Here is a 16,073-nt window from a genome sequence, read left to right on the forward strand (position 1 = left end):
TATATTTGGGAATAGTGCGCTTTGCAGTTGGTTTGCGGAATTTACTGACAGCGCCGAGTCCAATGGCAGCTCCGCAAAGTGGATTGTGGGTAGCGTAGTCCTAAAGTGGAGAACCGGGCTTTCTTCAAGGGACAGCGGTGAGCTTCTACTACATGTCCCACAACGCACTGCGGCGACCGAGCTCTGTGTATGTGAGGCAGAGGCAGAGAGAAAATTTAGGAATTCGTCTGCAGTCTTTGAGCTGCGCTGTCGCCAAAATAATGGTAAGTCCTCAAACTAAAAACAAGCGATTTCGTAACACTGTTGTCTTACTGACTACAAAATAAGGCAGACTCTCCGTTGGTGGTTAGCAGAGTTTGGCAAAGATCGTTAGCGGCAGTGATTGCTAATAGAACATGTAAAATTAGCTAACTTAAGCTAGCAAACAAGCCCCTCTAGCTTGCTAGTTATGGCAGTTTTACACGGTTGTTAACAAACTGACGGTTGTTAAGAAACTGCGTTGTACGCTGTCACGCGTAAAACTGTTATATTTTGCATGTTTGAGCATTTAGCCACCTAGCTGTCAGTGTTCAACTTTGGTTCGTTGTGTGTGTGTGTGTGTTTGGATTCGTGTTCCGCCCCCCTTTTTTGTGTCGAGGGTCCTCTTTACGGGAATCTCCTGGCTTGTGAATAGAGGCAGTGGCGCTGGTTGGAGCGGATTAGAGGTCCTGGGTAATTTCACTTGCAGATCTTGCAGCCTGTTACCATACGAGCTGACAGTCCGCATACCTTTCTGTTTACATCAGTGTCTAGTTGTCCGGGTCACTGGTTTTTGGTTGTTACTTTTCCTCTCTTCGCTTTGTCTCCTCCTCCCTCTCTGCCTCCCAATCTTTCCCCTGTGTGTTTGAGGGTTTGCAGATGTTGGTCAGATTTAACACGTTCCCTCATTAAAGTGTTGATAAGACTTGGGGTCAGCGCTGCCTTCAGTCAGACAGCTGTTTTGTGTTTTTCCTGTTTTTTCAGCTGTGTGCACGTCTCTGGAAGATCACAAAAAGCATCAGGGTATTGCCGTGTAGTGCATTTACAGTATATGTTCATTTTTACAATGTAGGATTTAAGATGAGAACCAGTTGAGAACTAACTTTTTCACTCGCAGTACCATGTTGCATTTGAATTTGAATTCAGTGTGGATTGAATTCATGGAGGGAGCATGGTCCAGGGATTTGCAGATAGCAAAAATATAGAATTTTACAATGTTATTTAAAAAATAAACTGTATTTAATGTGAATTGTTCACATTGTGACTGATACCCATCGGATCAGCACATCCTCAGCACTCATGTATGTAAATATGTTGCCAGTATAGAAAAATATACTTTTCTATACTGTTCTATACTGTACAAGACAAGCAAACTACACCATACTTAAACCAATGTTATGACAAGCCTACTTAGATTTTTTTAATATTGTAACCTCTTTCAGTGACTGATTGACAGAACTTTAAACTTCTTATATTCAGCCATTGCTGACTCAATTTGGAGTCTAACTTTAAGACTTCTACAAACTATATAAAAAAAAAAAAAAAAACAATTCACTTGGGAAACTAAACCATAAAACAGTCTGCTCTGCTGTAACGATTTCAGTGGAATCATTATGTTTGATTGTGTTGTTGTGCCTAAAGCCAGCAAAGTAGGTCAAACCTCCATTCAACCACAGTAACTCAACTGTACAAGCTCCATGATGCACTTATTTCTCACTGCATTGCCTCTCATCTCAGTTGATTTTTAGCTATGCTGTGGCTGCTGGCATTTGCCAATAATTCTTGGGCCAAGTGTGGGTGTGTGTTGTTCTCCGTCTTTCTCTCTGTTAAAACATAAATCCAACTTATGGCTAGCATTATGTATTTATCTTGTTTTCAATCAGGCTCCCGCTGTGTTGCTCGAAGAAAAATCACCAGTGTTATATTTATTTTGTGTCACAACATCTGTGTCCCACTCTTTTGCTCACTAATGCTCTTCATTCCTCTTCACCTCTCTGTATCCCTCTTTGTCCTTTTTGCTCTTCCCAGGCCTAACAGTCCTGCTTGCTGCTAGTGTTTCCTCGTGCATGTGAGTGTCCTTCGGGTTATGAGCAGTGGTAAGACGTCTCACTACAACCGATACTCCGGAGGAGCAGCAGCCGCAGCAGCTGCAGTCACAGCAGCCATCGCCAGCAGCCCTTCCACCCCCCCAGCAGACTCCAGCAGCGGGGTGAGAGACCCTAGTTTGGCATGGAGAGAAATTTTAATTAAATGCTCAGACTATACTTGTGTAATGTATTGCTGTTGTAATTACTACAAACTGTTTCTTTGATCATCCATCTATCCGCCTACCCCTCTTTTCTTCACTGCAGAGCAGGATGGAGGCCTCGTTTGGCCCTACCTTCTCAGCCGTGGCTGCTGGAACTAAAGGTGACACACTTTCTATTCCTCTCTTTTCTAAATCCTCTTTCTTCCTCTGTGTTTGTGTTTTTCTTTTTTGCTCGATAGATGCTCAGTTACTACGTTATTCTGGGATTCTTGCTTCTAAACTTGCCTTCATATGTTTTCAGCAGAAGGGTCCAGCACCTACAAGCAGCACAGAAGAACTCCCTCCTCCTCCAGCACTCTAACCTACTCCCCTCGGGATGATGATGATGGAATGGTACATACACACACCTTTTTACATTTTATGTTTTTCCAGTCCAGCCTAACAAATTAAAAAACTCATAAACATTTATAATGAAGCCTCCTAAAGCTGATCATTTTAAATGGGCCTGGGGTAAAAAACAAACAAACAAAAAATACCTGGAACACATGCCTGTTGTACAACTTGTGCACAAGATCCCACACATCTGGATATGCTATTGTGTGACCTTTGTTTCACTACATCCTCCTTGTTCCCCTCAGCCTCCTATTGGTACTCCGCGGAGGTCTGATTCAGCCATCTCGGTCCGATCCCTCCATTCCGAGTCCAACATGTCTCTGCGCTCCACTTTCTCCCTGCATGAAGAGGAGGAGGACACGGTATTATGGCCAGCACAAACACACTGTATACAGTACCACATATCTATGACGCTGACCATAAACACATGTTCACAGTCAGATTTATAAGCACATGCAGACACACTAAATAATAAAAAACACAATAACAAGATAGATTTGGAACTGAAACCACAGCACAAATGTAGTAAATGAGCAAATTTGTGTTTGTGTGCAGGAACCCCAGGTGTTTGCTGAGCAGCCATCAGTAAAACTGTGCTGCCAGCTCTGCTGTAACGTCTTCAAGGACCCTGTCATCACCACATGTGGGGTAAGTTTACTTATGTCCTTAAACACCCTTTTTTAAAGTCGGTTTGTTGATGATTCTGATCTAAATGGGAACAAGAAAATTGTGGATTCATAAGATTTCACCACACCTGTTTCTCCCTCTTTCCTCAGCACACATTCTGCAGACGATGTGCCTTGACTTCAGGTGAGGCTTAAACTGTGCTGGGGAGAGTAATAGACCCGCCACTAAGAACCTTAATATTTCATCTAGATGTATCAGTGCTAGGAGTGTTTTTTTCAAAGCGTTGTTTATTTTAACCTTACCTTCATTTTACTCCTCACAGACAAGTGCCCAGTGGATGCGGCAAAACTAACGGTTGTGGTGAACAACATCGCGGTAGCGGAGCAGATAGGAGAGCTGTTCATCCACTGTAAATACGGCTGCAGGGCCACAGGCAGCGGTGCGGGAGCGGCCGCAGCCTCCAATGCCACAGTGGCTGGGAAGCCAGGAGCGTATGAGGTGGACCCGCTGGGTTGCCCGTTCACCATCAAACTGTCCACACGGAAGTAAGGAGTAAACATTTGATAGGATGTTGCATTTCTACTGCTTCTACGTGAATATAATAACTTGCAGTGCTGTTTCTGACTTTTTTAAAATCCCAACTCTCTTTATCTCTGCAGAGAACATGAGGCCAGTTGTGACTACAGGCCAGTCCGCTGTCCCAACAACCCCTCCTGCCCCCCACTGCTCACCATGAACCTGGAGGCTCACCTCAAAGAATGTGAGCACATCAAATGTCCCCACTCCAAATATGGGTGAGTCCTAAAAAAACACACGTTAACAAGTTATTTAACATTCCTCCATTTCTTAGGCTGCATATAATCTCTTGCTCATTTGCAGTCTCCTCACCTGCCTTCCACTAATCTGCTCGTCTTTTCCTCCACAACAGCTGTACGTTCATCGGTAACCAAGACACGTACGAAACACACCTGGAGGTGTGCAAGTTTGAGGGGCTGAAGGAGTTTCTGCAGCAAACAGATGACAGGTGAGCAGACCTGAAGCTGTTGATTGTAATAAAATATAAGACTTTATATATTCTCATCTAAAGAGTTCAGATATTCACATATTTGTTAAACTGGGTCCTTTCTGTCTGTTAAGCTGTTCTTCAGGACCTAAATAAAATGAACTTGAACTTTCTGTATGTGATCTCTGACCTTTGACCCTGTTAGGTTCCACGAGATGCAGCTGACTCTGGCCCAGAAAGACCAAGATATTTCTTTCCTGCGTTCCATGTTGGGCAAACTATCAGAGAAATTAGATCAGCTAGAGAAGAACCTGGAGCTGAAGTTTGGTAAGATTCAGTGAACAAGGAAAATCTTCTTTTTATGTGCTTATTCAGCCACATAGACCAGGGCCAAGATTAGATTCTTCTTCACAAGTTATTTGCATGTTTACACACTTGAATTACAGCATTCAGCTCCACAGAGCATGCTGGTGGAGCAGGTGAACTATTAGTATCTGGCTCACTGCAGAGTTTGTGTTCAAGAAACAGGTGTTGTGATGCCTGCGGTCATACGTCCTAATGTCTTTTCTGTTTTTATACATTCTTTCTTTGGGCTCTTCTTGCTGAAATATCAAACAAAGCAGGATTTGTGAATGAAAGTGAGCACAGACAGTAGGAGAGAAACAGATAAACGGCAGTACAGCTGCATACTAGGTTTAGATCCTGCCATGTTAGATTTTGTGTGTCTTCACACTTGCATCAATCTCCAATGTCAGGACTACCCTGAAAGCCATCATGATCTTAACTTCTCTTTGTTGCCATAGCAATCCAGTAACAGTTGTCTCTACATCCATGGTTACATTGCAAAGAAGCAAAAGGATTGGCAAAAAAGAAACCACTAATGATTAATTTGGCGTACCTTTAATGGTGCCAGTTTGCTAAAATGTGAAAAGATACAGACTAAAATAACAGGGTTCAGGTTGTAGCTCACAGTGTTAGACACCAAATTCATGGGGCACTTCGGTGGAGTTGGGGTGGCAGGGGAGGCAGATCCAAACATGCCTCTGTTTTGTCGGGAGGGGGCCCACAGTGTCAGACTTTAATCATCTTCTAAACAATGTCTAAACTGTGTGTGTGTGTGTTTCAGACGTGCTGGATGAGAACCAGAGTAAACTGAGCGAGGACCTGATGGAATTTCGTAGAGATGCCTCCATGCTGAATGTAAGTCTGTGTGCACCTTTCAGAGATCCTGACACAAATCTGTGTTTAGGAATAAAAATTAATTAAGAAGCCAGAATCAAAGGCCTGGAATTTGCAGATATGTGTGAGTGAGCAGCTCTTGATTATTAAACTAGTCAGCTTATAAAGTACTTAATGTTCAATCTGTGTGTGGGTGTGTGTGTCTGCAGGATGAGTTGTCCCACATCAACGCCAGGCTCAACATGGGAATCCTGGGCTGTAAGTATCTGCCTGTCCTCCATTACCCTTCACCTCTCTCAGCAGAGGAAGACATTTGGTAAACTGTTGCCAAAAACCGGATCCTGTCGAGTTTTGAATGCCTTCTCTGACCATTCCTTCCTCCTGTCTCTCACTCCCACTCACCTTCCTTCACCAGCCTCTGTCTGTCTCTACCTAATTGTCCCTTTTCTGTATTTTATATGCGCCTCTTATATGTCATTTCCAGTGAGAAATGTAAAACCTGTCTCTCCCATCTGTGTGTAGCATACGACCCCCAGCAGATCTTCAAGTGTAAGGGCACGTTTGTTGGCCACCAGGGTCCCGTCTGGTGTCTGTGCGTCTACTCCACTGGAGACCTGCTCTTCTCGGGATCCTCAGATAAGACTATCAAGGTAACATCAGCGCACACACTCAAAGATAAGGAACAATGGCACATTCAGGCCAACATTATCACCACTAAAAACACACTTTATTATTTCTCAAACTCACTTTTGATGTGGAATGTGAATGTGAATCAATCTCCGCCTTTCCCCTCAGGTGTGGGACACTTGCACCACCTACAAGTGTCAGAAAACCCTTGAGGGTCATGATGGCATCGTGTTGGCCCTGTGTATCCAGGGGTAATAAAATTCACATATGCACCTACACACACACACACACACACACACACACACACACACACACACACACACACACACACACACACACACACACAGTGTGATCTTAAGATTCATGTCACCTGGGAATGGCTAGCCTTTCTTCAGAGCCTGACTCTGCTATTTTTTTTTCTTGTTTCCATAGAAACAAGCTATACAGCGGCTCTGCAGATTGCACCATCATCGTAAGTAACAGTCACTTCTCTACTTCCCCTTGTTTAAAGTGAAATTTGCAAAGTTGAATTGTTTTGAGAAGTTTGATTTCCGTCTTTTTGTTTTCTTGCTGCTTCGTGTTGCGTAGGTGTGGGACATCCAGACCCTGCAGAAAGTTAATACTATCCGTGCCCATGACAACCCTGTATGCACACTGGTCTCCTCCCACAACATGCTGTTCAGCGGCTCCCTCAAGGCCATCAAGGTACAGTTATTTGCATGATGTATCACCCAGTGTATGTTGTGTTGTTCCATCATTTTTTAAAGCTTTCTGCACAGGAATCTATTTACTTTCCATGTGTCAAGGTTTATTTAAAGTGCAATGTCACATGAAAATGTCTCTACGCCCTTTACAGCAATAAAAACAACAGAAGAACTAACATAAAGAACAAAGACAAATAAAAATCAGTGCAGAAAAAAGACTGAAAACTATGGCAGTAAAACCGCCAGCTTTATTTTTTGTGTATTCTTGAGGCAGATGAGTAACCAGGAGCTGATTTATGTGGTGAAATGTGATCAGAGAGGTGCTGGCCCTTGTAGCGCTTTATACGTCATGATGAGTACTGAAGTGTGTTTGGGAGATAGATCCAAATCTTGTGTGTTGGGTAAACTGAGAAACTGATGGATTGGATGGCCATAATGCAGAGACAGTGAAAACAGCAGACTTAATGCAGGAGTAAAGTGAAAACAGCAGGTAAAAAACATAAAGGCTTTAAACTTACTGCACTGAGAAGTTACAAAGCCATCAAGATCCAGAGATGGTGGTCTCACAGTGAAGAGGTTCACTTTTTAAATTCAGACAGGCAAACACGAAGATTTGAGACACTGATGGATCAGCTGAATAACTGTGTATCATCAGCACACCAATGAAAATGGACCCAATAATTACAAATGACAGGGAATAATGTGGTTTAGTGAGGAGGGGAAAACAGTAAAGAGTCATCGCTGCAGCCTTGTCTTTCTTAATCTGGTTACAAGGGTGTGCAGGAAAGGAAAAGCGGGTGGGGGTGCTGTGTGTGTGCTGTGTGTGATGTCAGTGCTCTTAAACAGGGACTTTCCTTTCCTGCCCATCTCGACTCTACCTCCTCCTCCTCCGGTCTCTAAGCTGCTCTGTATTTCAGCTCACTGACATCATGCATTTAACTGTTTTCACCCTGTTCATCAGCCTCAGCTCAGCCCTCTGTGTGTGAGTGTGTAATTCCATGAGTGTGTAATAGTTAAAAAATAGTTTCTCATTTCAGTTTATGTCACGGGTTGTTGATGGTGATGACTTGCTGCAAGGAAGTTTATATGTAGAGTAATTTAATAGGTCAGGGGAAAGCACATTGTTTTTTTGTTTTTTTTTTTAGTGAGCAGTTTTTCAGAAAACCTTGGTAATAGGAACTGCGGCTGTCATTCCTTCGACTGAGTGTTTTATTCTCAAGGGGTATTCTCTTGCATAGTTTGACGTCAGTAAAGTTTGTTTGTGCTGTAGTTTCAATCTCAAGTGTCCTTATTTTTGTGTGTGTAGGTGTGGGACATCGTAGGCACAGAGCTGAAGCTGAAGAAGGAGCTGACCGGTCTGAATCACTGGGTCAGAGCATTGGTGGCCTCCCAGAACCATCTGTACAGTGGCTCATATCAGACCATCAAGGTAGGTTGGAGGGGAGGGGAGACGTAAGTGGTGTACATACACACAGTTCAAATTCATGTTTAGGTTTCACCAATCATAGCTGAGCAGCCATAACAAGGCACTGAAGGCATGCCAGGCTTTGGATTGCTCCACCTGTTTGAGCAGTGTGCATGTTAGGAGTTGTTTTTAGGCTTTGCTAAACCAATAAGAGGCAAAGAGGAAGGATTAAACTGTGTTTATTTACTTCAGAGTAAGCCTCAAATCTTAGTATGCCTGTCTAGCTAGATTACTACCCACAGTAAGAACCCAGTGCTATTACCAAAGGCCAGGGGTGTGTCATTAGCTGACCATATTATCATGTGGGGTTACAGGTTATGTTAGACACCTGTTCAGGAGGTGCTAGCTCATCAGAGTTTAGGGTAACAATAGAAACTTTGACCTGATCTACATTTGGCTTTAGGGAAGTTTTCTTTCCAGTAACTTCAACCAGACTTGCATTAGATAGACAACGCCAAACTCATTGTTATTCCTCTTCCTCTAATAACTTCCTCTAACATTTAAGCATAAATCGAATACAAGAACAGTGACATCATTTCCATGTCTTTTGCATGTGTGATATATATATATATATATGTATGTTATGTAGCATCTTGTTTTCAAATGAATCGTCTGTAAACAATAAAAAGCCACTGTCAGCTGCTAAAATCCACAGTTGTCAGGGAGAAGCTGCTGTTGTCTTCTTCTGTGTAAAGCTGAAGACCTGCTGTGATCAGAAGTCACCAAGAAGATCAGCGGGTGAATCTGTGGCTCTTATCTCTGTAAACATCTGAGGATGTGTTGTGCTGTAACAGTAACTAAGGAGGGCGGGGCTTAACAAACAGTCGATTGGATAAAAGGCCTGCGATACATATTTGTTCTGAGACAAAATGACTGTTCTGATTTTGAAAGTGTTGTGTTTGGCAGGTCGTACAGATTTATGTGCCAGTGACAGACTTAAGTGGAAGTTGTCGGAGTGTAAAAATAAAAAAAATCTGGAGGAAGGTAGAAAGTGCACGTCGGCCCCGTGGTTATGTAGAGTTGCTCAAGCAACCAAAAATACAGCTGCGCATTGTTTATGGGAATAATTAATAGATAAAACTCTAAATAGGTTTAGTTACATGCTCTGTTGTGTGTGTTAGCCTGTTTGTTACTACGTGGAGCTGGCTCAAGGTCTTCAGCCATGGTTTTATCTCATATGTGCATCAGTGTGCTCCCGTTGAGCAACATTGTTAATTAGCTGGAGTACAGAAACTGTTGCAGTGACTGTTGACTGTCTGGGTGTGGGTGTGTGTATGTGTATGTGTGTGTGTGGGTGTGTGGTGTGCAGTTAAAGCCATTTGGAAATATTGTGGCCAGTAATTGGTTTCTGTATTCTGTATATAAAAAGCCCTTTGTGTCTGTGTCTGACTGTCATCTTCATTCACTGTCTCACTGTTGAAACTGCTCGGTGTGCCTACATGTGCATCTCTGCCTGTGTGTGCGGGCGCATGTGTGTGTCCCCCGCTGTCTTTCTGGAGTTGGTCACTAATGAATACCTCAGGGACAGTGTGGAGAGATGAAGAGGGAAACAGAAAAGAGAACAAAGAGAGAGGGGCTGGTTGTGAGAATGGGGGACGTCTGTGGAAGAATGAAGAATGAGGAAAGAGAGATGAAAGCAAAGATAAAGTAGACCGTGCTCTTTTTTTTTATGATGCCTAGAAGCAGAGCAATTAGTCTCTAGCCAGTACTTAGCCGGAGAAGTCATTTAGAAAATATTTTGCTTCAGAAAACGCTGTGACAAATGTTGCCAATATTCAGTGCAAAACATCCCTTTGAATGTTTGAGCAATTATGTAACTGTGACACAGAGCACCTACAGTACAAAGCTCCTGGAGGACAGTTTAGTCCCTGAAGATAGTTTTGTCAGTGTTTAACTGGAAAACTCCTTTTCACCCATTTCTTTTCTAAAATCCAAAAAAAACTTTGTATTTTTAATGTTTCACAAGTTGAACTAGTCTTTGAATACTAGTGTATTTCACAAAAACTAGTTGGCGCTGTTCAGCCACAGCCCCTGTAATCTATTTAATCTCTGGTATATTTGCCTTTATTGAATATTATAAATATATAGGGACAGGGAGGATGGGGCAGAGAGAGAGGGGAAGGTGCTTTGTGGTAAGGCTTGTAGGCTGAATATAAAACAAACATGTTACATTTTCACGCTGTGTAAATGTGTGCCACCAACAACAGCACTACAACAAAAATGCTACCATAGAGTGGTAAAAGAAACAAAACCAACAGAAAATGCAGAGTACATAATCAAAATATATACATGACTGTGGAGTTTGTGATTACCCTGTCCAGCTGGGTTTGTTATTGATTATTCTAAAATAATAATAGTAATGTTAATTTGTTTATGTGATGTACAGTTGAGGTCATGGATTGCCCATCCATTGCTTTCCACTGATGTGTTCAGCTTCAGCAGCATAAGAGACGTCTTTTGTCATGTATATTAGTAAATGTGAAGCTGTGTGTTTTGTGTGTGTCTTAGATTGTTTTCAGTGCTGCTTTGTGATTGGTCAACAGGACTAGCCAGTTAAACTACAGATGACTAACTGTGTTGCCATGGAAATGAAATTTGACAATTTGCAGATGTTGCACAATTCACCTTTGTGTGTGTGCTTATTTGTCCCTTTCCAGGACGCTCACACACTGTCACATCCTTTTTACCATCCTCCTCTTTCTCTTCTAAAGTCTTTTTTTTTTTTTTTTTTTTTACCCTCCACCCTCCTTGACACCCTCTTTCTCTCTCCCTGTCAGATCTGGGACATCCGCTCTCTGGAGTGTGTTCACGTCCTACAGACCAGCGGGGGCAGCGTCTACTCCATTGCTGTCACTAACCACCATATCGTCTGTGGCACCTATGAAAACCTCATCCATGTAAGGGAGCTGCACACAAGCACATACACACAGACTGCCAACACTTTTTATCTTCGTTTTTTCTTTTTCTTATTTTTTTGCTTTGGAGCATCCAATTTATATTCTGATAAAGGTTGTGCTCTGTAAAGACAGAGATAAAATATTAGCCAGACTTCTCAGTGTGGTGATGATTATGATGATGAAGGTGCATCTCTGTCCTCTCCAGGTGTGGGATATTGAGTCTAAAGAGCAGGTGCGGACCCTTACAGGTCACGTGGGAACAGTTTACGCTCTCGCGGTCATCTCCACCCCTGACCAGACCAAAGTGTTCAGCGCCTCCTACGACCGTTCCCTCAGGGTGAGGGTGGATTGTGTGTCTGTTTTTGTGTGTGTAGGTGTGTTAGTGTGTGAAGATGGAAAACACAACAGCAATTCACACACAGATATAATGACTGTGTGACTGCAATATCAGTTCTAAATAAAAAAAAAAAGACAGTATTAAAAGAACAAGGTAAATATATTAGCTACAGCCACCAACCACTTATTTCATCACAGACTTAAAATAGGAAAACAGCTAGCAACTAGCTAACTCGGCTCTGTCAAAGCCACCTTCATACTAGCACCGCTAAAGCTCACAGATTTACCATGCTATAGCTCATTTGTGTAATCTGTACAAAAATGGAAGAATAAACACAACACAAACTTCTCATCTAACAGAAAACAAACATTTCATTAATTCATTGTCTTGGCTGAGCTGGTCAGATGTTTATACGTAAAACACTGACATAAAAAAACTGTACCAACAAAATCTTCAGAGGAGAAAGAAGCTGAGTTTGTGCATAAAATACTCTGGTGCGTCCTGCATAAAACTGAAAAGGAGCTAAAATGTTGTGGTATGTTGTAGGTGTGGAGCATGGACAACATGATCTGTACCCAGACCCTGCTGAGGCACCAGGGCAGCGTAACAGCTCTGGCTGTTTCCAGGGGCCGCCTCTTCTCCGGAGCTGTTGACAGCACCGTCAAGGTACGACGGATGGCCCTCCGTCAGCCGCTCCACCTGCTGCACGTCGGCATCCGTCTCAGCCTCTGCTGTTGACTGTTCATACCACGTTCACTGTCATTCATTACTACAGTGTTTTCTCCTTTATCCACCCAGCATCCTTTAGATCTGCAGTTCAGATTTTCATCGGATTGTTTTTCAAATGAGACAGGGCCAAAAAAGAAGCATCAAACAGAACCTCACAGAGGCTGCAGGCCAGCTTCATAAAAAGCCTTTCAGAATAAAAGCACTTTGAAATAAGTTCAAATCATGAAAATGTTTTAATAGCTTTTCTTAATACATAAGAAAATCCTGACCTTTCTTGTCCAAATCTGCAGTTACATATGAATGACTTTATTTTATGGTGTGTTGTAATGTTGCTGGATCTTCTAACTTAATTTTCTCTCTCTCTCTCTCTCAGGTGTGGACATGCTAAGTGAACAGTTTGCTCTGCAGTTGAGTCTAGTCGACTTCACGTCTTGTTAACGTTTCCACATGATTTCCTCCTCCACACTCGTTTCTTTGATAGTGATTTAACGGCCACAGACCAATAATAACCACCACTCCATGATCAAGCTGCATTGGAACTGTTTTACTAAGTGTTGCTTTTAAAACTTTGAACAGACACTCTGACACGTCGACCCAATCGTCAGGATTGTGGGTCAGCTCCGGGTCACGCTCTTTGGTGACCGCAGTGACCCAGTGCATTATGGGGCAAAATAAGACAAGCTGCCTTGCGGTTGCAACGCACTCCGCCAAAACTGAGATTGAATGAGCGCTGCACTCCTGTAATCCGAGCAGGAAGCAGAGAGGATTATGGTTGTTGGAGTTTTTCAGACTGTAGATGGTCCTGCCTGCTTCCTGCAGATACACCTGCCATTTAAGAACTGTACTGATGATGCCTAATGTATACTGTTCAAATACATGTAAGGGCTGGTTTCACAAACATGGACTGACTCTACACTCAACGATCTCAACACTTATGTGACTTTTCAAAAGCCAAATCACTCTTCCCAGAATGCACCAAAACATTACAACAAGTAATTCATTAAAGAAGTAATTAAATCTGTTACTAGGTCATTTTATGCAAAGGAAGTAGCAGCAGTTTTATGCTGAGATTAATGTGAACATAGTTTTCTCTTCTCAGACACCTCAGCGAATGACCTTCTATTTACTGCTTTAAGTAATTTGAGCAGTGATGGTCAAGGCCACAGACGAACCCAGTTACAACATCTGAATGCCAGCTTCAACTAGAGTCTGGATCCACTAAGCCTTTGGCTAAACATGTTTTCAGACTCTGCCTGCTTTCACACCTAAAACAGTTTGGTTAAAAAAAACAAAAGTGCTGCATTTTTTACATTTAGTTTGGTACAGTTGCTCTGATGACAGCACTATCAGTGTAACGGTGGTGTACTGTCTGTATGGGTGGGGTCTAAGAGCTGTTCGTTTGTCACGTTTTTCATCTTGTTTCTGCTCCTGTTGTTGTTGTTAGTTAAAGTCTCGATTGATAATATGGATTATTGGTTATTTCTTCATGTGATACCAAGAGAACATAAATATATATGTAAGAGGCAGGACAGTGCAGTGTGATCAGAATTTGACTTGCCCACATGGGTCCACGTGGGGCCAATGAATGACTTCATGCTTACAGTTCTACAGCCGACGTGAACTCGAAATAGAACAGAACCAAAAAGGAACAATGTAGAACCATCAGAGGTTCGAAAGCAACTTTACCCGACAGTCTGCTTGAAATGAATTATCCACTGCAGTTTCAGACCAGTCAGTGTACTGACCATTCCTGAGAAATGCACATATTAACATGGATGAGTGCAGGTGCAATAACACGTTTTCTCACTCCCTTGTTCATTGTAGTTGTCGCCCAGTTCAGTTTTGTGAAACCAACCTTTACAAAACACCTTTTACTAAGTGAAGACTTTAAAGAAAATGACAGATCTATAGATTTACTGAGTTTTATATTAGTGCCATGATAGAGCTGTATTCAGAGCCACTCCCAACAGTTGTACAGTTGTGTAAAGTAACAAAGTGCCGAGCCTGGACATGTGCCCATGAGAATGACTCACGCTGGCCTACATAACAGAGAGACAGGCAGAGAGGAGGAGACAGAGTTTGTGCGCATGTATGTGTCTGTTATTGTGTATACGTGAGTGCATTTCAACGAGTGCCATATATGCAGATGAAAACTTAGGAAAGACTGCAATGATGCCTGCTCCTCCCCTCTCTCTGTCTCCCTCCTCCCTCTCTCGGATCTCTATCATCAGCTGGATAGATAAAAACACAACCACAGATGAACACTTGACGGCTGTAGCACTCGATGGACTCGCAGCGAAGGCAGGCGGTGGAATTAACCTCAGAATTCCCAGAGCAAAGTGCCATTAAGCTAAAGCGAAGTCCTGTTTTCCTAAATTATGTTTGAGGACCCACATTGGGCTGAAAATATGAACGATGACTAAACATGCCCGGGAGGGAAGTTTTTAAACTAATGAGATCGTGTACCACCCACAGCAAATTTAGACACCGCAGCCAAATTAGATTTTTACAGATATTCCGATGTATTTTGCTTTTATTTCAATGCAAATATGGCCACTACTTCCTGTAGCCTTGTTGAGAAAGGTAGAGGAGGGGCAGAGAGAAAGTGTCTTCACTGGTCACGGTTTCAGTGATTTCTTGTAGACTTGTAATCATGTAAAAGCCTGAGTTGATCATTGATCAGTAAAACTGTTGTACACTTTGAGAACTGTGGATCTGATTTATTGTACCAATTAAATTCATTGCTTCGTTTGCTAAATAGCACATCGACACTGAGCATAAACTTTTTTTTTTTACTGTGGAGTTAAAAACAATTTCAAAGTCCATTTACTGGCTTTTTCTGCAGCTTTCAACCACATCATTCACATTTAATGCTAAAGACTGTCCTTGATCAGAGAGAGAGGGGTTAGAAACTCCCATATATGACGACCTGTTGTGTGATCAGTGTCATAAGTCATGTGATGAAGATTATGAGAAGCTGTTGAAAGCCCTGGAAAAAGCTCATAAAAAACTTCTTGACCTTGAGTTCAGCTTTTTTTTTTCTTTTGGTCAAGCAGAAGCAAATGTGAAATTTTGTACCACTAACTGCTGAATCACTAACTGACTCATTTATTGCAACAGTTCCCTACTTGGGGATTGGGAACCCCCCCTCCCACCTCCTCCATCCAAGGAGTCTCAAGATAAATATCAGGAGTCACACTGAGGCCAGAGAGGGTGAGTAGAAAAACATGATCCTGCTTTTTCTCCTCGTTCTACGTGCAAGTAGTAACAAAGCTTTGTTTCAATGGGTCACATGCCAAAGACGCTGGGAACCACTGACCTAATTGTGATGGTAAAAGAATAATGCTAAGCTAACTAGCTGTAGCCTTATATTTACCACACAGACATGAGTGGTATAAATCTTCTCATCTAATTTTTGGCCTTGAAACCAAACTTTCCCAAAATACTGAACGTTTTGAAATCTAATTCACTAGAACACTTGTGTGAGAGCAACAGGCCTGTGAGTGCTGTATTAAAGCAGCCATGTGCTGCCCCCTGGAGGAGGACCTTTGAAAATACAGACTATGTGTCCCAACACAATGGGAGGCTGAGGACGGTGCAGTTTGTATATAACATTTATTTATTCAGAGCAGATGGCCATAAGATGCAGTCACTGCAAGCACACCACTGTCCACACACATACACATTCACACACAGGTTTCATACAGTCAATAGCAGAGCAACACATAACACACGCTCGGCCTCTCAAGCACTCACATACAGTCACTGCAGAGCAGAGGAGACCAGTCCAGTATCTGTTCAGATAAGCACAGGCGGAAAATCAAATAAAAACAGCTTGGCTTTTTC

At 42.4% G+C, this 16,073-nt stretch overlaps 1 protein-coding gene across 2 annotated transcripts; it reads left to right on the plus strand.

Annotated features, from left to right (window-relative positions):
* Positions 1-170: 170 nt before the first annotated feature.
* Positions 171-14,928, plus strand: traf7 (TNF receptor-associated factor 7). Of its 2 annotated transcripts, none has more exons than XM_041062991.1 (22): positions 171-263; positions 2,047-2,227; positions 2,370-2,427; positions 2,568-2,659; positions 2,905-3,021; positions 3,215-3,307; positions 3,436-3,469; positions 3,609-3,831; positions 3,946-4,080; positions 4,215-4,310; positions 4,495-4,616; positions 5,416-5,489; positions 5,678-5,726; positions 5,991-6,118; positions 6,264-6,346; positions 6,528-6,567; positions 6,684-6,800; positions 8,106-8,228; positions 11,042-11,161; positions 11,367-11,498; positions 12,045-12,164; positions 12,601-14,928. In XM_041062991.1, exons 2-22 carry the CDS (start codon positions 2,105-2,107, stop codon positions 12,613-12,615), a joined length of 2,094 nt encoding a protein of 697 aa, XP_040918925.1. In that variant the 5' UTR covers positions 171-263; positions 2,047-2,104; the 3' UTR covers positions 12,616-14,928. The 2 variants fall into 2 exon arrangements, with proteins under 2 accessions (XP_040918925.1, XP_040918927.1); XM_041062993.1 differs by having other exon boundaries at positions 2,571-2,659.
* Positions 14,929-16,073: the final 1,145 nt, after the last annotated feature.

The sequence above is a fragment of the Toxotes jaculatrix genome, chromosome 18, assembly GCF_017976425.1.
Source record: "Toxotes jaculatrix isolate fToxJac2 chromosome 18, fToxJac2.pri, whole genome shotgun sequence".
Taxonomy (NCBI): domain Eukaryota; kingdom Metazoa; phylum Chordata; class Actinopteri; family Toxotidae; genus Toxotes; species Toxotes jaculatrix.

Coding starts and splice junctions, on each gene's coding strand:
- traf7 (XM_041062991.1), top strand. CDS start 2,105: ATGAGCAGTGGTAAGACGTCTCACTACAACCGATACTCCGGAGGAGCA. Junction 2,428..2,567: donor CGTGGCTGCTGGAACTAAAG/GTGACACACTTT, acceptor ATATGTTTTCAG/CAGAAGGGTCCAGCACCTAC. Junction 4,311..4,494: donor CTGCAGCAAACAGATGACAG/GTGAGCAGACCT, acceptor TGACCCTGTTAG/GTTCCACGAGATGCAGCTGA.